Source organism: Arachis duranensis, chromosome 5, assembly GCF_000817695.3.
Source record: "Arachis duranensis cultivar V14167 chromosome 5, aradu.V14167.gnm2.J7QH, whole genome shotgun sequence".
NCBI classification, from domain to species: Eukaryota; Viridiplantae; Streptophyta; class Magnoliopsida; order Fabales; family Fabaceae; genus Arachis; species Arachis duranensis.
The window spans coordinates 98,964,249-98,987,725 of NC_029776.3; the positions used below are offsets into that span (position 1 = coordinate 98,964,249).

General features: G+C 35.9%; 4 protein-coding genes across 4 annotated transcripts in view; 3 read left to right on the forward strand and 1 right to left on the reverse strand.

Annotated features, from left to right (window-relative positions):
- LOC107490971 (uncharacterized) overlaps nucleotides 1-4,210 on the forward strand; it is a 23,702-nt gene extending 19,492 nt beyond the window's left edge. Inside the window, exons 12-17 of the mRNA XM_016111766.1 lie at nucleotides 227-298; nucleotides 410-460; nucleotides 558-996; nucleotides 1,114-2,042; nucleotides 2,141-3,358; nucleotides 3,465-4,210. Coding sequence (XP_015967252.1) covers nucleotides 227-298; nucleotides 410-460; nucleotides 558-996; nucleotides 1,114-2,042; nucleotides 2,141-3,358; nucleotides 3,465-4,210 — 3,455 coding nt within the window. The remainder of the gene's footprint in view (nucleotides 1-226; nucleotides 299-409; nucleotides 461-557; nucleotides 997-1,113; nucleotides 2,043-2,140; nucleotides 3,359-3,464) is intronic.
- Nucleotides 4,211-4,243: 33 nt separating this feature from the next.
- Nucleotides 4,244-5,125, forward strand: LOC107490970 (uncharacterized). Its single transcript, XM_016111765.1, has one exon. The coding sequence runs from the start codon at nucleotides 4,244-4,246 to the stop codon at nucleotides 5,123-5,125; it is 882 nt and encodes a 293-aa protein (XP_015967251.1).
- A 429-nt stretch (nucleotides 5,126-5,554) lies between these two features.
- On the forward strand, nucleotides 5,555-9,692 carry LOC107491407 (putative pentatricopeptide repeat-containing protein At5g37570). The gene is made up of 3 exons (XM_016112256.3): nucleotides 5,555-6,663; nucleotides 6,793-7,811; nucleotides 9,211-9,692. The coding sequence occupies exons 1-2, from the start codon at nucleotides 5,574-5,576 to the stop codon at nucleotides 7,464-7,466; spliced, it is 1,764 nt and encodes a 587-aa protein (XP_015967742.1). The 5' UTR covers nucleotides 5,555-5,573; the 3' UTR covers nucleotides 7,467-7,811; nucleotides 9,211-9,692.
- Nucleotides 8,500-10,683, reverse strand: LOC107490968 (uncharacterized). The gene is made up of 6 exons (XM_052261856.1): nucleotides 10,536-10,683; nucleotides 10,393-10,465; nucleotides 10,197-10,232; nucleotides 9,614-9,815; nucleotides 8,900-8,978; nucleotides 8,500-8,761 (listed from the first exon to the last, which is right to left on the reverse strand). Exons 1-6 carry the CDS (start codon nucleotides 10,681-10,683, stop codon nucleotides 8,637-8,639), a joined length of 663 nt encoding a protein of 220 aa, XP_052117816.1. The 3' UTR covers nucleotides 8,500-8,636.
- Between the last annotated feature and the right edge of the window lie 12,794 nt (nucleotides 10,684-23,477).

Consider the following 23,477-nt stretch of genomic DNA (forward strand, 5'->3'; position numbering starts at 1 on the left):
TTTTTTTAAAGCAATATATTGTTAATTTTAGGAGAAGTAAATAATTTGTTTTTTTAGATAATAGTAATTTTTTAAAAAGATTTATCTAAATAGATTTAAAATTATATGAAAGTAATTCATTTTTAACAAAAAAAATATTTTTTATAATTCAAAAAACCCATCCAAACCCAACAATTTATTTAGCAACAGCATTACAAATGACTATTCTATTTCAATTTTTTTACAGTTGTTGATGTATTCGATGACATTAATTTAGAAAGTGATTACTCTATTGATTTTCAAGACGACAATGTCATTGGTAAAATTTAAATTCATCAATATTTATAACATTATTAAGTTATATTTTAATGGAATAATATTTATGACTAGAGCATAACAAGATATATTATTTTTTTAATATTTTATTTAGATGAAAGTGCGACTGCATACGAGATTGACAGCTTAGTTATTGATGAAGAAGGTATGTTTTCATTAGATACACAAATATAGATATATTAAATGATTCAAAATATAATTTACATTATATTAGCTAATGAAATTAAAATTTTATTTTAAAGCTTTTTGGGATGCGGGTGATCCTTCTCATACATGTATATATTGCAAAGCTTTGATGTGGGATCATGAGAGACTTTCAAAGAGTATCAATAGTGTCACTCCTCATTTTGGTTTGTGCTGTATGGATGGCAAAGTTGAGTTGCCCCTAATGAAACAGGCCCCAGATAATCTAAAAGCATTGTATTTTTTGGACGATGAAATGGGCCGATACTTTCGAAAAAACATAAGGGCATTTAATGCAATGTTTTCATTCACATCAATGGCTGGCAAGATTAACCATAAAATTAACAATGGTTCCGGTCCGCCGTCATTTATTTTGAGTGGCCAGAACTATCACTCAATCGGAAGTCTTATTCCACAAGCAAATGAAAAACCAAGATTTGCACAGCTCTACATTTATGATACGGACAACGAGATTCATAACAGCATTAGTGCTGTTCTGTAAGTTTTTTTTGTATACACAAAGCATACTCTTTATAGTATCAAATTTATTCACTTACTCATTTAAGGTCCATCAATATGTTGTGTTTGTCATATTTTCTTTCCTTTTTTTTTCAGCCCAGTAAGTTCGGTGGGTAATCTTGAACATGATATAGTTTGTATGCTGAAAAATATGCTAGATGAGCATAATCCTTTGGCACAGTCGTTCCGTTATGCTCGGGATAGATTCACCGAGTCACATTCTCTTGATATGAAGTTAAAACTGATTAGGCGTAGGGAAAAAGATGGTCGGCGATACAACTTGCCTACTGCATCAGAAGTTGCAGCATTGGTAGTTGGTGACATTGATGATTCTTTATTGGACAGAGATATCATATTGGAAACCAAATCAAAACAACTAAAGAAGATTGATGTTATCCATCCATTGTATTTGGCTTTGCAGTATCCTCTTATTTTTCCATACGGTGAGGATGGATATAGAACAGGCATCTTAGCAGCTTCTCGATACAACGTTGACGGTTCAAAGAAGAGGAATACAATAAGCATGAGGGAATTCTTTGCATTTCGACTGCAAATGAGGTCATCTGAGTCACCAATTCTGCTTAACTCCCGTAGGTTGTTCCAACAGTTCTTGGTTGATGCATATACTATGGTAGAGTCTGAGCGTCTTAGTTTTCTTCGTTTCAACCAACCAAAGTTGAGGGTTGAAAAGTACAAGTTATTGCATGAGTCTTTAGTTAGAGGTGAAGCAGATGCTGTTTCAAGTGGTCAAAGAATAATTCTCCCAAGCACTTTTACGGGTGGACCTAGATACATGTTTAATAATTGCAAGGATGCATTTGCTCTTTGCAAGCATTTTGGTTATCCAAGTTTTTTAGTCACCATCACATGCAATCCTGAATGGGATGAGATAAAGCGCTTATTAATTGGTACTGGCCTTAAAGCAGAAGATCGTCCTGATATTACATCAAGAGTCTTTAAGATTAAGCTAAACAACTTAATCAGAGATTTTAAGTATGGTGATATTTTTGAAAAGATTTCTGGATGTAAGTCTTCTTTTTTTAAAAAAATGTGAAGTTTTACTGCAAATTTTTTAATTTACATTTCATTATAGTAACTTTTGCTGTTTTGGTTTTATTTTCAGATGTATGCACTATTGAATTTCAGAAGAGGGGTCTTCCTCATGCTCATATTTTGTTGTTCATGCATCCTCTTTCAAAACCTAGGTCTCCTGATGATATAGATAAGTTAATATCGGCACAAATACCCGATAAACGTCGAAGGCCTAAGTTATATGCTGCTGTTGAGAAATTCATGGTTCATGGTCCATGTGGCAAGTATAACAAGAATAGTCCTTGCATGGTAAATGGTTTGTGCTCCAAATATTTTCCCAAACAATTTAGACAACGTACTGTTGTTGATGAAGCTGGGTTCCCAAAGTATTGTAGGCCAAAAAATGGTCGCACCATAATAAAAAAGGGTGCAACTCTTGATAACTCTTTTATTGTCCCGTACAACCCAACTTTGTTATTAAGGTATGGTTGTCACATTAATGTTGAGCATACTTGCCAAACTTCTGCCATCAAATATTTATTCAAGTATGTTCACAAAGGAAATGATCGTGTTACTGCTTCATTCTACCAGACATCAGTTAATGGTAATGCTCCTCCTATTGTGGATGAGATTAACAACTATTATGATTGTAGATACATTTCTGCATGTGAAGCTGCTTGGAGATTATATGGTTATGATATTCAAGTTAAGGAGCCTGCTGTTATCAGACTTCCATTTCACCTACCAGATGAGAATCCTGTTATTTTCAAGGAATACGAGGGTATTCAGGATGTCCTTAGTCGTGTTGATGCGAAGTTCACTAAATTACAAGCATGGTTTGTTGTGAATAAATATTTTCCATTGGCTAGGTCATTGACCTATTGTGAGTTTCCACAGAAATTTGTATGGAAGGACGATATTTCAATGTGGATTCCAAGGAAACAAGGTTATTCTATTGGTAGGTTGACACATGTTCCTAGAGGTAATGGCGAGGATTATTATCTTAGACTTCTTCTCAACATTCAGAAAGGTTGCACCAGTTTTGAGGAAATACGCACTGTTGATGGTGTTACACACAACACTTTCAAAGAAGCATGCTATGCACTAGGTCTCTTGCAAGACGACAAAGAATTTATTGATGCTATTCTTGAAGCAAGTACTTGGGCTTCAGCCAACTATGTTCGTGACCTTTTTGTCATGCTTCTGATATCAAACAACATAGCATGTCCAGATTTTGTCTTAGAAAGATGCTACAAAGAATTATCTGAGGATATTTTATTTGAGCAAAGAAGAATTCATCATGTTCAAGGTATTTAGTTAAAAATTGTACAATTTATGGTTTTAATTTATTTATTGATATGTTATTATCTTGAAGTTGCTACATGTATTAATATAAAAATTATATTTTTGTATAGATCTTCATTTGTCTGACGAGCATATCATGAACTTGACCCTTGCAAAAATTGAAGACAAGATGCAAGCTAATGGAAGGTCTCTTAAAGAGTTTCCAGCGATGCCCTACCCATCATTAGATCTTTTTCATGGTTTAGAAGATCGCTTATTGTTGGACGAGGTTAATTTTGATCGTTCTTTGCTTAAGCAGCAATATATGCAATCTCTAAAGACCATGACAGATGAGCAACGATCTGCATTTGACACCATTGTTGATTCCGTAAACAATGATCGCGGCGGATTTTTCTTTCTATATGGTTATGGTGGTACTGGCAAGACGTTCATCTGGAATACTCTTTCTGCTTATCTTAGATGTGGTGGGAACATTGTTCTTAATGTTGCTTCAAGTGGCATTGCTTCTTTACTACTTCCTAATGGTCGTACTGCTCACTCAAGATTTAAAATACCATTAAGCATCAATGAGGACTCGATATGCAACATAAAGCCGGGAACACCTCTTTGTAAACTTATTTGTAAAGCAAAGCTTATTATATGGGATGAGGCACCAATGTTAAGTAAGTATTGTTACGAAGCTCTTGACAAGTCTCTAAAAGACATCCTTCGCTTTCAGCCATCGTTTAATCCAAACCTTCCATTTGGTGGCAAAGTTGTTGTACTTGGCGGAGACTTCAGGCAGATTCTTCCAGTAATACCTATGGGTTCACGGCAAGATATTGTGCAAGCATGCATTAGTTCATCTTATCTATGAGATTTTTGCACAGTCTTAAAGCTTTCAAAGAATATGAGGCTTACTGTTGGTGGTATGGTTGAAGTTGATGATGATATCAAAGCTTTTGCAGATTGGTTAATTCAAATTGGGAATGGATTGGCAGGTGATTCAACAGATGGTGAGTCAGAAGTAGTCATCCCTAAAGACATACTTATTGATGATACTGATGATGGGTTTCAGAATTTGGTTACATTTGTCTACACAGGGTTATTGATGAACTTGGATAACATTAATTATTTCAAGGAGCGTACGATTTTGGCACCCACTCTTGAAGTTGTCCATGAGGTCAATAACACAATTATGGAATTTATTAATAGTGATGAAAAAGTTTATCTTAGTTCAGACTCATTATGTGCTGAAGAGGGCAACATGGAATACGAGTTGGATGCTATTACAACTGATGTTCTAAATTCGATAAATTGCTCAGGTTTGCCCAACCATCAGTTGAAACTCAAAATTGGTGTACCTGTGATGCTTCTAAGGAATATAGACCAAAGCAATGGACTTTGCAATGGTACTCGATTACAGGTTCGTAGACTTGGAAATCATGTAATTGAATGCAACATCTTGACGGGAGACAAGTGTGGTGAAGTAGTTCTCATTCCACGCATGAATATGGCTCCGAATAATGAAACTCTACCTTTCAGGTTTCAACGTAGACAATTTCCTTTGGTAGTCTCTTTTGCAATGACCATAAATAAATCTCAAGATCAAACTTTGAGCAAAGTTGGTTTATACTTACCTAGACCTGTTTTTACACACGGACAATTATATGTTGCGTTGTCTAGGGTGAAGTCTAGAGAGGGTTTGAGAGTTTTGATAAAGAATAATGGATCACTAAGTGATGATTCTACCTTAAATGTTGTGTATAGGGAAGTTTTTCAGAATCTCTAATGATGTGCTTTAAAGTTTTTATGCTTTTGTACAATTCGGATGTTATTGCATATTTTTTTGCGACTTTTCTTTCTTTTTTTAAGTTGTAGGAATTTTTTTTATAGTCAGTAACTACATAGATATTTTATTTTTGAGTGTTCGCTTGCATTATGTTATTTTTTTAATAATTTTTATTAGAGTTAATTTAATGTTTATTGCCAATTTCAAGTGGAGATTATGGTTTGTTTAATTTGTCGTCTATGTGTTGAGTGTGCAATTATATATAGCACATATTGAAAAAAAATTCAACAAAATCCTATGCGTTTTTGTAATTAAAATTTGTTCTATAATGTAATAAATTAAAGCAGTGATTTAGTTCATCATTTCCCGTGCTTAGCACGGGTCATGCACTAGTATATACACTAATACACGGGAAAGCTTTCCTATATAATATAAGATCTGTTGCCATATGGTTAACTTAATGATTATTATTTATTTATGCATGAAGTTTTACACAGGAACCGCTTCATTACATTCCCAACCCCCAAAAGCTTCACCTTTGTTAACGCAATTCCTCAACACTTCTACAACCATTCTTCATCTTAAACAGACCCAGGCCTTCGCTCTTAAACTCCTCTCTCACCAACCGCATCAATACAATCACTTCTTGGGTCGTTTGTTTCTGAGGATTTTCTATCTTAATGCCGAAATATCTAATCTCTGCTATGCCCACAAACTGTTTGATGAAATGCCAAACTGCCCAAACAGCTTCCTTTGGACATCCCTTATTCGCGCGTTTATATCTGGTACCCAATTTCGCCATGGAATTTCCACCTATGCTAGGATGCACCAAAATGGGGTCTTGCCATCTGAGTTCACCTATTCCACAGTCCTCAATGCATGCGGACGTATCCCCGCCACGTTCGAAGGGACACAAGTTCATGCAAGGGTGGTGCAGTCAGGTTTCTTGGGGAACAAGTTTGTGCAAACCGCTTTACTTGACATGTATGCGAAGTTTGGTAGTGTTTTCGATGCAAGGGTAGTGTTTGACGGGATGTGTGATAGAGACCTAGTTGCATGGACGGCAATGATTTGTGGGTATGCCAAGGCGGGGATGATGATTCATGCGAGGTGGTTGTTTGATAACATGGGGGAGAAGAATTCTTTTACTTGGACTACTATGGTTGCAGGGTATGCAAATAGTGGCGACATGAAATCAGCCAAGAAATTGTATGATGCCATGGACGAGGAGAACAAGAGTGTGGTCACGTGGGTAGCAATGATAGCTGGTTATGGGAAGTTTGGTAAAGTAAGTGAAGCAAAAAGAGTGTTTGATAGGATATCAACGCCACGTGATCCGTCAGCATGTGCAGCAATGCTGGCTTGTTATGCCCAAAATGGGTATGCAAAGGAAGCTATTGACATGTATAAGGAAATGAGGCAATCAAAAATTAAAATCACTGAGGTGGCAATGGTGGGTGCTTTATCAGCATGTGCACAACTTAGGGATATTCAAATGTCAAGTACATTGACAGAACATGTTGAGGAGAGTATTTATGGTATATCTTCTATTATTACTTTGTTTTCTGCACTTTAGTGTCAACTCAATCTCTTTAGCTTGAACCTCTTGATACTAACCTTTGCGCTCTTGTTTAATTGGGTTTCGACCAATTGTTCTTTCATTTCAGATAGGATATGTATTATATCCAATTCATTGATCCACATGCATTCCAAATGTGGAAACATAAACTTAGCTTGGACGGAATTCAGTAGAATGAAATACAGAGATGTGTATAGTTATAGTGCAATGATTGCAGCCTTTGCTGAGCATGGGAAATCACAAGATGCTATAGATCTTTTCCTAAAGATGCAGAAGGAAGGATTGCAGCCAAACCAGGTTACATTCGTGGGTCTCCTCAATGCATGTAGTTCTTCAGCTCTCATCGACGAAGGTTGTAGATATTTTCGGACTATGACTGAGGTATTTGGTATTCAGCCCTTACCCGAGCATTATGCTTGCATGGTAGATCTGCTTGGGAGGGCTGGGCAACTTGAAAGGGCATACTGTCTCATAAAGCAGAATGCAAGCGCCGATGCAACCACCTGGGGTTCTTTATTAGCAGCTTGCAGGGTTTATGGCAATGTGGAATTGGGTGAGACAGCTGCTAGACATCTCACCATGATTGACCCTGAGGATTCAGGAAATTATGTGCTTCTAGCAAACACTTATGCATCGAAGGACAAATGGGAACATGCAGAAGAAGTTAGGAAGTTCATGAGTGAAAAGGGAATGAAAAAACCTTCAGGGCATAGTTGGATACAAAGAGAGATAAGTGGACAGTTTAGAGATGAAATATTTTGATTGTCAATCTTCTGCTTGTTAGATATATTATTTCTGCCAATGTAATGGCATGAATTCCTCTTCTGCATTTCCAAAGTTCTTTCCAATGGTGGATGCTAGAGAAGAAGCACATTCGTTGTTAATCTCTGCTCATTGAATATCTGATTTCAATCAATAAAATGATCACATTTCTTCTCCATCTCCAAAGAGGATCCGATTGGAGCTAAGGTTCAATGCTTTTGAGAAAGGTATATCAGAGGGCTTGCTCAGGTTCAATCAACGGCAGCTAATATTTGAAATTGTTGTCAATATTACTCTGGCAATGCTTATTGGAGACAAAATTAGCAGATATATCCTTACTTCCCGGTAATTTTCTTTGTGCTGTATCTCCAATTTATTTAGATTTCTTTTTTCTTTTGGTGTATAAACCGATAAAAGCCTCAAAAAATCCTTATTACAAACTATTACCTAATACGGCACTATGAAGGGAGGTGGAAAAAAAAGAGTGGAGAATGAGACATAAATATGAACATAAGATTTTGAAGTTTTATTTAATCAGTCTCGAATTAGGTAAAAAGGCCTTATAAACTGGCTTTCTTAGGGGCTAATAAACATAACAGCATTAGATAGATGAGCACACACATTCATCATGCAGTGATAAATTCTCCATGATGGCATGATTGTAATTGATTTAGAACCTTTGTAAGACAAAATCTGATTAAACTATCAAAATAATACATACTAGACTCACATCCATCTGATGCGCGGAGAGCTAAATTGATTATACTATATACTATAAATTTAAAAGTATTATATTGTTTATAAATTAATTAGATAATATGTAGATTAATATTAAACTTAAAAGACTCATTTATAAAAAATATTTATAATTTGTATATAATTCAATATAATTATTTAAAATTAAAAAACAAAGAAAAATATACAACGAAAGCCTTGTGAAGTTAGTCTCTTTTTAAATATTAACTCGTATGTTTTCTAATATTTTTATATATTAGAAAACTTTCTTATATACTTTATCATAAAATATAATCAATTCTAAGAAGTTATGTTTCTTTTCATTAACAAGCTTATTCTATAATAGGTTTATATCAACTTTTATATGATAAGAATAGATAGATAGATAGATGTTTGCTTATTTAATTGAGAGGTCTAAGTAACAGCTATGCTATCTCAATGTCCTTTCCACTTTAGGTACTCATCTACTGTTAAAGGTTTTGGACCACCAAACCAATCAATTAAGAATATATTTTCAATCTCCAATTTGTAGACTTGAAAGTTATGATCCGTAGGCCAGCCTGTTCACATTTCAACAAAAAGAATGAATCAAATTTCAGAATGCATTAGGGAGAAGAGTAAGATGGAACGTGTAACTTAGCAACTAGTGGCTAGCATAAGAAAAGAATAAATGCTCTTATCTTATTTAGTCCAATTACCTTTCATCTCTGAATGCTTGGAAAACAATGCATTTCTGCCAAATTCAGCTTCTTTGGACTTTTCATCAACCAATATCAGCTAAAACATAAAAGAAGACTTGTCAAGTTCTCATACAAACCAATAGCAATTTCATCATGTTTTCTGCCTTTGTGAAAGAATATCTGTTCTGCAAAGCCGACATAAAATAGTTGGAACTAAAGATGAATAGTTAACTTCTCATTCAACAAAATAGGAACTTTATCACAACTTTTTATTATGTGAATATCATGAAGGTCCTTTCGGGCATAATAAAATTCATTGCTATATGCAGGAAATGTATGGTAAGATCTGTATCAAACAATAATTCATGTGAGACGAAGTTAGCAGAACAGTATGGAAGTGAAAAGGAAAGCATTTTGTTCAGTATGATCACATTTTTTAGCGCTCTCGTTTGAGGCAGTCCTCCATATGCAGGGGATACAGGATCAACTCAAGACAAAAGGGTAACAAGAATAAAAGAATTCACAATATTTTGTGGCTTATGGGGCCGTGAAAGAGTTTTTCTGAAAGGGTGATGATACATCATAAATTCATAAGTATTTGCACATTTAAAATTTTCAGAGACTAAAAGTTAACTAGCACAGAAGACAACTCAATAAAACGAGGACAAACTTGTCATCACCCAAAATGAACAATCAGATTCAACTGTTTCTTTTTCTAATTTTTTCACATACCTTTCCTGTTAGAGTAATTTTTGAGCAGGTAGGATTCTCTGGGTCTATCTTGCCACAGGTCCCAAGAGGATATTCACTGACTGTAAAGGAAGCTCTTTGGTCTTTCAATGCATTTTTTACTGTTGGATCCAAATTTGTCAAGTAAAAGTATGGGATGCCAGTGCCTTGGTCAGGTATCCCATCACTAAATGATACCACATTCCTGCAGTTAGACAATATATTACTTGATTTCTGTGGGAAACCTCTTTTACTTTTAATCAAGATTAAAACTATGGAAACCAAGACATTGAATGTAAAATATTTATGAGTTTACATTTGGCAGATTAATTAACTCAAAAGGATGGTTGCACTAAAATTTATAGGAGTCAGCAAACGAGAAGGAGGAGATTAACATGATCTTGATGAAAGTTCTATGTAGTTGTTGGCCTGATAGGCTGATACGGTTACTACCATGCATTTACATATTACTTTGATTATATATATATAGCCATGCGACTTTGAACATTTTTCAGGGCACTATGAATCTACTTGAAACCGTTATATGTATTCTAGGTATCAAAGTATAAATATACGATATGCTTACCCCCAGGGTGCTCCACCCAAATCAATTGAGATTGTGCTGCCAAAAAAAGGGGAAAAGTGGAGTTGATATACATGATTTGATCTTTACAACCAGATAAATTAAATAAAAATAATTAGCTAGTGACAAGAATTGGTTCATCATGAAAATTTTGATGAATTTTTATGTAGTCATGGAACTTCTTAATTTCTTGACTTGCCTTTCAGCAAATCTAAGGTTTGGGAATGGGGAGGGAAGGCATCCTCCGCCCCCACCCCATCCAGTTGACATCCCTAAAAAGGATAATAACATCAATGAAAATTTGAAATTAGCGAAAGTGTGCAATGAGAGAGACCAGCCAACGAGCGGTGGCAATAGCATCATTTGGGTCAGGTTTTTTAGAAATGGACAGCATTGATCTCCTGTGTGCCATAGAATTCTGGGAACAAACCAAGAAGAGTACGATAGGGACAACAAGTACATGCAAAACTCTAATACTTTTCATTTTCATCGTCTCTCAACTCCCACAAGTCCACAACAGCACTATAGACTATAGTAGTGTAAGAGAAGAGAAGAGACTAGTTAATTAGTTATAGTCCAGGCAGTTGCGCGAGAATGATCCAAAATTTTAACTCTTCTCTCTCATCATTGATTATATATAACATGCAAATTTGTGTTTCTTTTTCCTCCTTCTTTCTAATATCTTACTTTTTTCTTAATGAACAAATAGCATTTTGCTATTCTTTCTATTTTAAAATATCTATTTAAAAGTCATAAATTAATATTTTAAAATAATTGTCCATTTTTAATATCACAATGGTTAATCATTATCATTATTATCGCTAGCGCCAAACATATTGAAGTGGTGCACTAGTGCGTTTTAGGCTTGTAGCATAACAGTCTTTGTGTTCCTTTTCTCAATGACATTTATAAAAGTATTATATATTAATAAGGAGATTTGATAACAATTAAAAATTAATTTTAGTAAAATTTGTCAATATTTACAAGATTTAATACTATATTTTTGTAATAATTATGTTGATTTTTTTTCCTTATATTACCATAGACACTATATATAGTATTTTGTTTATAGTTCATAGGTATATGTACTAGAGTCAATACCCTTTGTCTTTTTTGTTTTTGCCTTAACTAGAGACGGAACTAGATAACATATTAGAGAAGGATAAAAAATATTTATACAATAAACTAAGATTTTTAACTATTTACTACAATAATAATCTATTTTTTATTTTTTAATTTTAAATTGAAGTTGATTCCATTAACATAAAAATTATCGTTTTATTATTTTTTATTAATTAATCGATATTTTTATTATTTTAATTATATAATAATCATTTTTAATCAAATTTCACTTTATCATAATTATTTACAATGCCTAATATCATGAAGTTCCACTAGCATATAGGATATTGAAAGTACAATGGATATAACTAATATATTTTTACAATATCTTGATTGTGATAGCAAGGATTTGTTCACCTCCTAATCTGTTGAGAGCGTAGTGTCATAGTAAATTTTAGAAAGTTAAATTTAACATTATTTGTATAGTTTTTTGAAGTGTTTGAGAATGTTCTAAATAGTTTCAGAAAGTTCTAGAATGCCCTAGAAGGTTCCGCAATACCCTAGAAGGTTCTAGAAGACTCTGGAAGGTCATAGAGTATTCTAGAAGAATGTAGATGTATATAGAACTATGAAGAGTAGTATGGAATAATCTAGAAGTATTTAGAAAGTTGTGGTATGATGGATATTTGTAATGAAGGTTCTAGATGATTAATCTAGACCGTTGATTAGATTTAATCCTAACCATCCATTGAGGAGGTGGATGGCTATAAATAGGAATAAGAGTTAGAGTGTGATGTTATGTGTGAGTCATTTGTAACCAGTGTTCTTTCCACCAAAACTTCCTTTCTCTTGTGTTTTCTTGTGTTCTTAACTTCCTTGCTAAGTATTGAGGGTTAGGCTGACTTGGTCTTAGTTCAAGAGATTGAGTAAGTCTGAGTGCCGGCACGGTAGCGTTGGAGTGTAGCCAAAGCCATGACAATTTGACATCAGAGCAAGGTTCGAGAGGGAGCACAAGTGGTTTGTGGGTATGGCTTCTAGTGTAACCATGGAGCATGTTGAGTCTCAAAGAGGAAGGGATACTATTCCTTCTCAATGGGGAAGCAAGAAGGTGCACTCTTCAAGTGAGCCTAGAGGTAAGGGCTCTAACTTCTTAGAAGAGAAAGTTTTTATGTTGGAGAATATTCTATCCTCTATGGATGAGCACTTCCAAAGGATAGAACATGACAAGGAGACCCTCGAGACTAACGTGTTAGGAGAACTAAATGCTTTCAAAGAAAGCATGCTCCAAATCGAAGAGAAACTTGAGAATTCCTTGAAGCTATTTAAGGAAGTTCGAGTTTGGTTCGAGGAGGCAAAATCTCGACCAACCATTATAAGGGATACGACAAAGATTGATCTCCCAAAGTCAAAGGAGTTCAAGGGGGTGAGGGACGCTCGGGTGGAGAACTTCCTATGACAAATGAAGAGGTACTTTGAAGGTCAAGGGATGGTCGAAGAAGCAATAAAAGTATGCACTGCAGCTCTCTACCTTTCTGATAATGCTACTTTGTGGTGGAGGAGAAAGTGCGTAGATATGAAAAAGGGTACTTGCAACATAGCTACATGGGAAGATTTCAAAAGAGAGTTGAAAAGACAATTCTTCCCTGAGAATATGGTCTATGAAGCAAGAAAGAAATTGAAGGAGTTGAAGTATAAGAGTACAAGTAGTGACTATATAAAGGAGTTCACTACTCTCATGCTTCAAATCCCCAACTTAGCATTAGAGGATGCATTGTTCTTCTTTATTGATGGACTCCAACCTTGGGCAAAGCAAGAACTACAAAGAAGGAATGTTAAGGATGTCGATGAGGTCATCGTAGTGGCCGAATCACTCACTGAGTATCATAGGGGAGACTCTAAACCCAAGTCTTCTTCCAAACCTAGTTCTACTGAAGGTGGGGGAGACAAGGGGAAGAGTTTCTCAACTAAAAAAGAAGAGAAATACTCTTCAAAGAAAGAGTAAGAGAAAAAGAAGAAGGTTTTTGTGCCCAAAGGATGATGCTTTGTGTGCAAAGGACCCAAGTCTTCTTCCAAACCTAGTTCTACTAAAGGTGGGGGAGACAAGGGGAAGAGTTTCTCAACTAAGAAAGAAGGGAAATACTCTTTAAAGAAAGAGTAAGAGAAAAAGAAGAAGGCTTTTATGCCCAAAGGATGTTGCTTTGTGTGCAAGGGACCACACCAAATGAAGGACTATCCCAAACTAGGGACTCTGCCATCTATCGCCAAGGAACGAGAGTCACAAACTCAAATAAATGAGTGTGTTGGATCTATCCAACTCATGAATGCTGTGAAGGGCAAAGAGGCAAGCACCGCAGAAAAGAAAGGCTTGATGTATGTCAAATCCTTTATCAATGAAAAATCCGTCATGGCTATGATCGACACTAGTGTTATACACAACTTCATCACACCTAATGAAGCAAGGAGGCTTGGGTTAAAGATCACCAAAAAGAATGGCTGGTTCAAACCCGTGAATACCAAGGGTGAACCTCTTAAGGGAGTAGGAAAATGGGTTGAGATGACTCTTGATTCTTGGAAGGGTCTTGTGGATTTCTCAATAGTACCCATGGACGATTTTAAAATAGTCATCAGGCTCAATTTGTAAAGGAAGATAAATATAATACCTATGTCATACTACGACATAGTATGCATCATGGAGAAAGGGTCTCCATGCATGGTCCTTACAGTCTCTAAAGTTGGAGGACCACCGATGCTCTCTGTTATGCAACTCAAGAAAGAGATCAAGAAGAGAGAGATTACATATTTACCTCTATTACAAGAGGAGTCAACATCTAAAAGAGAAGACATTTCTCCCAATATCAAGGAAGTTCTTGAAGAAAATAAAGATGCAATGCTTCTCGAGTTGCCAAAACAACTACCACATATGAGGAAGGTGGACCACAAGATTGAATTGGAGTCAAGAGCAAAGCTGCCTGCCTCAGCACCTTATAGGATAGCATCGCCAGAACTTGAGGAGTTGAAGAAGCAACTCAAGAATTTGCTAGATGCTAGGTTCATTCGTCCATCAAAGGCACCTTATGGCTCACCAGTCTTTTTCCAAAAAAAGCATTATGGTTCGTTGAGACTATGCATCAACTATCAAGCACTTAACAAGATAACCATCAAGAAAAAACACCATATTCCTTTGATAGCCGATTTGTTTGATCAACTTGGTAGAGCCAAGTGGTTCTCAAACCTGGATTTGAGGTCAGGATATCACCATGTAAGGATTGCTGATGGTGATGAGCTTAAGACCACGTGTGTCACGAGGTATGGATCGTATGAGTGGTTGGTGATGCCTTTTTGGCTTGACCAATGCTCCTGCGACCTTCTCTACCTTGATGAATGAGATCTTTCGACCTTACCTTGATCAGTTTGTAATGGTCTACTTGGATGATATTGTTGTCTATAGCAATACTTTAGAGGAACATGTAGAATACTTACGAACCGTGTTTAAGATCTTGCGAGAGAATAACCTATATGTGAAGAAGGAAAAGTGTTTCTTTGCAAGGGATGAAGTCCACTTCTTGGGACACATAATTAAAGATGAAGCTCTCTGCATGGATCAAGGAAAGGTGAAGGCTATTAAAGAATGGGAGCCGCCAAATAAGGTATCTGAATTGAGGTTATTCCTTAGGTTGGCTAATTACTATCGGAGGTTTATCAAGGGATACTCCGCCAAGGCTACACCATTAACTGATCTTCTCAAGAAGAATCATTCTTGGGAATGGTCAAAGGAGTGTCAAAAGGCCTTTGATGAGTTGAAGGCTGCTATTACAGAAGGACCAGTACTAGCACTACCTAACTACTCAAAGGTATTTTAAGTCCACTCTGATGCTTCTGACTATCCTATTGGAGGGGTTCTTATGCAAGAAGGACATCCGGTTGCCTTTGAGAGTCGCAAATTGAATGATACAGAGAGACGATACACCGTCCAAGAGAAGGTGATGGCCGTGGTAGTACATTGTCTGAAAACTTGGCGTCACTACTTGCTTGGTTCACACTTCATCGTCAAGACAGACAATGTAGCTACAAGCTACTTCCAAACTCAGAAGAAGTTAAACCCCAAACAAGCTAGGTGGCAAGATTTTTTAGCTGAGTTTGATTTCGAATTTGAATACAAGTCAGGCAAGACTAATGTGGTAGCAAATGTGCTGAGCCGCAAGGTTGAGTTGACAATCATTTCTATGGTCGAAGGAGATATTGTGCAAACCATCAAAGAAGGATTGCATCATGATCCAATAGCCAAGAAGTTGGTCGAGTTGGCTAGAGAAGATAAGACCAAAAGATTTTGGTTAGAAGATGACCTTCTCTACACCAAAGGAAGAATACTATACGTCCCTAAGTGGGAAAATCTAAGAAGAAAATTAGTCAAAGAATGCCATGATACCAAATGGGCTGGTGGTGCGGAATTTATAACCCACACTTACTAACCGGCAAGTGCACCGGGTCATACCAAGTAATACCTTACGTGAGTAAGGGTCGATTCCACCAGGATTGATGGATCAAGCAACAATGATTGATTGATTTGATTAGTTAGGCAAGCAAAAATTAGTTTTGAGATGTTCAAAAGGTTTAAGTTCGAATTCAAAATATCAAAAGTATAGACAATTAAATAAATATGGGAATAAAATATTGAGAAAACAGTTAAGGTTTTAGAGTTATCTATTTTTCTGGATTTACTTTTCTTACTAACTATTTTAATTATGTAGGATTTAATTTATGGCAAACTATATGTGACTAGACCCTAATTCCTTAGACCTTTCTAGTCTCCTCTAAAATTCATTAACTGCCAATTCCTTGGTCAATTAATTCCAATTAGAAGCTACATGATCAAATTCCAGTTTATATGCCACAAAAACTCTAATTACCCAAAAATAAAAGGATTGTATGTCATGTATCCCATTAATTCCAGATAATTAAAATTTAGGAGAAATTATTTTCAAGCTGTTGTTCAAGTAAAGAGCTTTTCCAAGTTTTACAAGAACTCAAATAGAAAGAGGGTCATACTTCCGTTCCACCCAAATTCATAAAATAAAGAGCAAAAACAATTATTAAATAAAAATCCAAAACATAAACTAAAATAGAAAAGCAATAAAATCAATCCATACAAATAGACAGAGCTCCTAACCTTAACAATGGAGGATTAGTTGCTCATGGAATGTGAGATGTAAATTTGTATAGAATTCCCTAATGGGATCCCCTTAATGTAATGTAATATACCTAATAGAAGAGAAGTCTCCCCTTTTTATAACTAATCCTAATTAATTTAAAATCTAATTATCTAAAAATAAAAATAATATCTTTTCCTAAAAGATAAGATTTGAATTTAAATTTGAATTAATTAACAGATTTTCAGTTGATGGATGGGGACCACTTGCTTTGTCCATTCTGCAGCTTCTAATCTGTGTTTTCTGGGCTGGAAAGTGGGTCAAAACAGCCCAAAAATCACCCCTAGCGTTTTCTGTATTATTGCAGATCACGTATGTGACGCGTCCGCGTCGTCCACGCGCTCGCGTCATTTGTGCAAATTCCAGTCCACGCGTTCGCGTCAGGCACGCGATTTCTCCATTCCGTGCAGTCGCGTGAGCCATGCGTCCGCGTCGGTCTTCGCTGGTCATCTCTTTGGTTTCTTCTTTTTCTCTGCAGAAACTTCATCAAATCCCTCCAAATGCTACCTAAAATGAATAAAATTGCACAAAACTCAAAATAGCATCCATAGTGGCTAAAATATAATTACTTCTAAATTAAACTCAACAATTTAGATGCAAATTCACTAGAAAAAGATAGACAATATGCTCACGCATCAGCTGGTCATTAAGGCCAACGAAGGACCTTGGCACTTATTGAATCTTCCTATTATTGGCCTCAAATGAGGGATAAAGTGGAGAGTTATGTGAAGACTTGTCTTGTGTGCCAACAAGATAAGATTGAAACAAGACACCAAGTGAATTGTTGGAACCTCTGCCTCCATCAGAGTGACCGTGGAAAAGTGACTCTCTAGATTTCATCTCTGCCTTACCAAAGTCCGAAGGGTTTGAATCTATTCTTGTAGTAGTGAATCGATTTTCGAAGTATACTACCTTTATACCTGCCCCTACTGACTGCACTACAGAGGAAGCAGCATAGCTATTCTTCAAGAATGTGGTGAAGTACTGGGGATTGCCTAAGAGCATCATTAGTTATCGAGATCCACGCTTCACAGGACGACTATGGACAGAACTGTTCAAACTCCTTAGGTCGGAGCTTCATTTTTCAACAAGCTTCCATCCTCAAACCGATGGGCAGACTAAGAGAGTGAATGTCTTACTTGAGTGTTAATTGAGGTATTTTGTAAGCGCTAATCAGAAGGACTGGACAAAATTCCTCGACATTGCTCAATTCTCATACAATTTGCAAAGGAGCGAGTCCACAGGGAAGAGTCTATTCGAGATTGTGATCGGACAATAGCCGCTTACGCAACACTCTCTTTCTTCCTCTTACCCAGGGAAGAGCCCAAGAGCTTATCATATGATTAAGTCATGGGAAGAACAAGCAGATGTCACCCGCTCTTACCTCAACAAAACTGTAAAGAGGATGAAGAAATGGGCAGATAAAAAGAGGAGGCATGCAAGCTATCAACTGGGAGACAAGGTAATGATTAAACTTCTTTCACAACAATTCAAAGCCTTTTGCAAGGTTCATAAGGGCTTAATCCACAAATATGAAGGGTTATTTGAGATCATTGGACGTGTTGGGGAGGTTGCTTACAAAGTACAACTCCCTCCCTCTATAAAGATCCATCCAGTCTTCCATGTGAGTATGCTTAAACCATATCATGAAGACCAAAATGAACCGAGTAGAGGTGACTCGAGTCGTGCTCTGCCTGTGGTGATTAGATCCTTTGATAAAGAAATCGAAGGGATCTTAGCTAATCGCATCGTTCGACGAAGAGGAGTACCACCAAGTATCCAATACTTGATCATGTGGAAAAGGACTCCTGATAACCGAAGCTAGCTGGGAAGCTCGTGAAGATCTATCACAATTCCGAGAACACCTAGAGCACCATCATGAACAGAACGCGATGAGGACGTCTGCACATTAGGTGAGAAAGAATGTCACGGTAAATTTTAGAAAGTTAAATTTAACAATATTTGTATAGTTTTTTGGAGTGTTTGAGAATGCTCTAAATGATTTTGGAATATTTTAGAATATCCTAGAAGGTCTCGCAATATCCTAGAAGGTTCTAGAAGACTCTGGAAGGTCATAGAGTATTCTAGAAGAATGTAGATGTATATAGAACTATAAAGAGTAGTATGGAATAATCTAGAAGTATTTTGAAAGTTATGGTATGATGGATATTTGTAATGAAGGTTCTAGATGATTAATCTAAACCGTTGATTAGATTTAATCCTAACCATCCATTGAGAAGGTGGATGGCTATAAATAGGGATGAGAGTTAGAGTGTGATGTTATGTGTGAGTCATTTGTAACCAATACTTGAGTAATAAAGTGTTCTTTCCACCAAAGTTTCCTTTCTCTTGTGTTTTCTTAGCTTTCTTGCTAAGTATTGAGGGTTAGGCTGACTTGATTTTAGCTCAAGAGGTTGAGTAAGTTCGGGTGCCGACACGATAGTGTTAGAGTGTGTCCAAGGCCGTGACAGTGGTTTTCACGTGCCTTAAATTCTTCGCAGTGAAGCATGGAGATATGTAGCAGAACACGAGTCTGGGGGAAGCCATTGTCCTGGAAGTGAAGGATTGTCTCCACATCATCAAGTCCTGCCTCAAATCCGAGCTTATCTGCTGCACCAAGGAGCTCTCTGATAGCCACCTCTGCAACCTCAGCGAGGTCATTATCAGGGTTCACAACTTGGAGTTCTTGAGGCACATCAAGACCATCTTCCAAGGCACCGATGAAGTTACTGCCATGGAGACCCAAACTGTGATCATCAACTCCACGAAAATGTACTACCTCTACTTCATGTTCTACGATCTAGAGTTGCAAGGTGCCATTATCGCTAGCAGGACCGTATGGCGGAACTCTAATGGTACTAGGCAACATGGTCCATTTGATGTTATTCCATGGGTTAATATTGCATTGAGATGATGGTTGATTTGTGAGATGATGTTGTTATTGTTGATAAGGGTGGGTTAGAGTGATAGTGGAGGTGACGGTGCGGTGAAAATAGAGGTGTTGATGATAATGGAAATGAACTAATAAAATTAATGGAATAAGTGTTGAACATCCAGTAGCTTATGTTCACATACAAAATGGGTTAGCAGAATTACTTATTAAGCGCCTCCAATTGATTGCTAGAGCCTTGCTTATGAGAACAAATCTCCCAACCTCGGTTTGGGACATGCTATTTTACATGCCACAGCACTTATTCATTTGAGGCCAACGAGTTACCATCAGTTCTCTCCTATGCAATTAGCTTTTGGCCAGCAGCCAAATATTTCCCATTTAAGAATATTTGGGTGTGCAATATATGTTCCCATTGCACCACCTAATCGCACCAAAATGGGACTCCAAAGAAAATTGGGAATATATGTTGGATATGATTCTCCCTCTATAGTGAGGTATCTTGAGATATAAACTGGAGATGTATTTAAAGCCCAGTTTGCTGATTTTCATTTTGACAAATCAAAATTTCTAACATTAGGGAGAGAGAATAAGCTTCCTGAGAAGGAACTTAATTGGAATACATCATCGTTGATGCATTTAGATCCTCGATCAGGGCAATGTGAACTAGAAGTTCAAAAGATTATACATTTGCAAAGAATAGAAAATGAATTACCTGATGCATTTTTCGATACAAAGAGGATAACTAAATCTTATATACCATCGAAAAATGCCCCAATTCAAATTGATGTCCTAGTAGGACAAGTAGCCACTGAAGCAAATTCATACCAGAAGCGTGGCAGGACGAAAAATGCCCCAATTCGAATTGATGTCCCAGTAGGACAAATAGCCACTGAAGCAAATACACGCCAGAAGCGTGGCAGGCCTGCCGATTCTAAAGATAAAAATCCTCGAAAAAGAAAAGAGGTAAATACGATTCCTGTTGAAAAAGACATAGTAAAGACACCTGCAGTTGTCCAAAATTTTGATATAATTTTAACGCCAGAAGACGTTCAGGTACCTGAAAAATGTGAAAATGACGAGATCTCGATAAATTATGTCTTTACAGGAGAGAAATGGGATCGAAATAAGACAATTGTCAATGAAATATTTGCATATAATGTGGCATTAAATATCATGCATGAAAATAAGGATCTTGAGCCAAGATTAGGTGAAGAATATCGACAAAGAAATGATTGGCCAAAATAGAAAGCAGCCATGAAGGCTGAATTAGACTCACTTGCAAAACGTGAAGTCTTTGGACCGATAGTCCGTACACATGAAGATGTAAAACCTGTTGGATACCGATGGGTATTTGTGAGAAAACGAAATGAGAAAAATGAAGCTGTGCGCTATAAAGCCCGACTTGTGGCACAAGGTTTTTCACAAAGGTCCGGTATAGATTATGAAGAAACGTATTCCCCTATAGTGGATGCAATAACATTGCGTTATTTGGTCAGTTTATCAGCATATCATAAATTGCATATGCATTTAATGGATGTGGTAACAGTCTACTTATACGGCTCATTAGATCGTGATATCTATATGAAAGTCCCTGAAGGGTTAAAGATATCTAAACCATCCAATGAATATTCACAGGAGTTATACTCAGTCAAATTGCAAAGATCTTTATATGGTCTAAAGCAATCTGGACGAATGTGGTATAATCGTCTTACTGAGTATTTGGCCAAAAACGAATTTAAGAATAATGATATTTGTCCATGTGTTTTCATAAAGAAAATTACATCTGGATTCATTATAATTGCTGTGTACGTTGATGATTTAAATATCATTGGAACTCCTGAAGAAATTCCAACAATTATAAAAACTCTAAAAGAAGAGTTTGAGATGAAAGATCTTGGAAGAACTAAATTTTGTCTCGGCCTACAGATCAAGCATATAAAAAATAGGATCTTTATTCATCAAACAACATACACAGAGAAGATCTTGAAAAGATTTTATATGGATAAGTCACATCCATTAAGTACCCCAATGATCATAAGATCTTTGGATGTGGAAAATGATCAATTCCGTCCTAAAGAAGAAAATGAAGATATCATTGGTCCTGAAGTATCATATCTTAGTGCCATTGGAGCACTAATGTATCTTGCTGATAATACAAGACCCGATATATCATTTGCTGTGAATTTACTAGCAAGATATAATACCTCTCCAACCAGAAGACATTGGAATGGAATCAAACAAATCTTTCGATATCTTCATGGGATAGTTGACATGGGATTGTTTTATCCATATGGATCCAAGTCACAATTAGTTGGCTATGCAGATGCTGGATACCTGTCTGATCCACACAAAGGGAGATCTCAAACAGGATACCTGTTCACATATGGTAGAATAGCTATATCATGGAGGTCCACGAAACAGACGATTGCTGCAACATCCTCTAATCATGCCAAAATACTAGCGATTCATGAAGCAAGTCGCGAGTGTTTTTGGCTCAGGAGTTTGATCCAATATATTCTGTCATCATGTGGACTGATTGATCATAAGATAGCTCCAACCGTCCTGTTTGAAGATAATACAGCATGCATTGCTCAACTTAAAGGTGGATACATCAAAGGTGATAGAACAATGCATATTTCTCCCAAATTCTTCGTCAATCATGATCTTCAAAATCAAGGGACAATTGATGTCCAACAAATCCGCTCAAGTGACAATCTGGCAGATTTATTTACAAAGTCACTCCCAAAATCCTCTTTTGAAAGATTGGTACATGAGATTGGGATGCGCCGATTTCGAGATATTAAATGATGTCGACAAAAGGGGGAGACTGTACTCTTTTTTCCTTGGTCAGGTTTTTTCTCATTGAATTTTTCTTGACAAGGTTTTTAATGAGGCAGTCTCCATCACAATAGATTTTGTACTCTTTTTCCTTCACTAAGGTTTTTTCCCACTGAGTTTTTCTTTAGTAAAGTTTTAACGAGGCATAATCCTAAATTGACATCCAAAAGGGAGTCTTGTGACGAGGATGCTATGGATAAGAATGGATGTCTATTAATGAGCAATTCAATTTTCCTATGTTGAGAGGAACAAGTCTTTATGTTGAAGAAAATTAATGAGGTTTGAAAAAGCAAATTTTGTTTGCCTATAAAAAAAACATGTACTGGGCAAATACAATATACACAAGCAAGCAATAAGAAATCAATTCTCTCTTTTTTTACGTTACAATCAAATACTTCTCTCTCTTTTATATATATATATATACTACAACAACAATAAATATTCTCTTCTTTCTTTTTACATTATTAATATCTCTCTTTATATTTTTTTATTTTATATTTGTTACATCTTTCTTATTTATTTATTTAATTATTTTATAACACGTTATCACAAAAAAAAAATTTAGTAATTTCATAAAAATTAAATAATTGACTAAATAAATTAACTATTGACTTAATATTTGAATTGTTTTATCACACTGATCATATATTTCAAGATTCATTTTATCAAAAAAAATATATTAAGATCTATTTTGTTAATATCAAAATTTGTTGAATGTCAAAAATGTCTATTTACTCTTTTTGAATTTATGGATATGTGTAACGCGTGCAGTGTCTCCCCCTACCTGGTATACATCTCTCTTCCTCTCATCACTCACTCTAACACTCAACACTCAGTTTTAGTTCAGGTGAGAAAAAAAAAATATTGGCTTTGAGATGGGAGAGATCAGCAACCAAGAAGAGAAATGCCACCCAAGCCACCGAGAGAAAGGACAGGGATCGTCTTCAACATTGCATTATTAATTATCTCAATCATTCTAATTATATAATATTTTTTATTTTTTATTTAATTTTTAATGATAATATTATAAATTAATGATATTTAATTAGTTTGTTTGTTATTAGAGAAATTAGATGTAATTTTTTAGGTAATTTTATAATAATAATAATAATAATAATAATAATAATAATAATAGTAGTAGTAGTAATAATAGTAGTAATATTATTATGATAATGAAAATTAGAAATATATTACCCGGTTTCACTTTTCATGATACATTGGCTAAATTAAGAAAAAACAAAAAAAGAGATAGAATTAAAATTTTTTTTTATTGACCAATTAGAA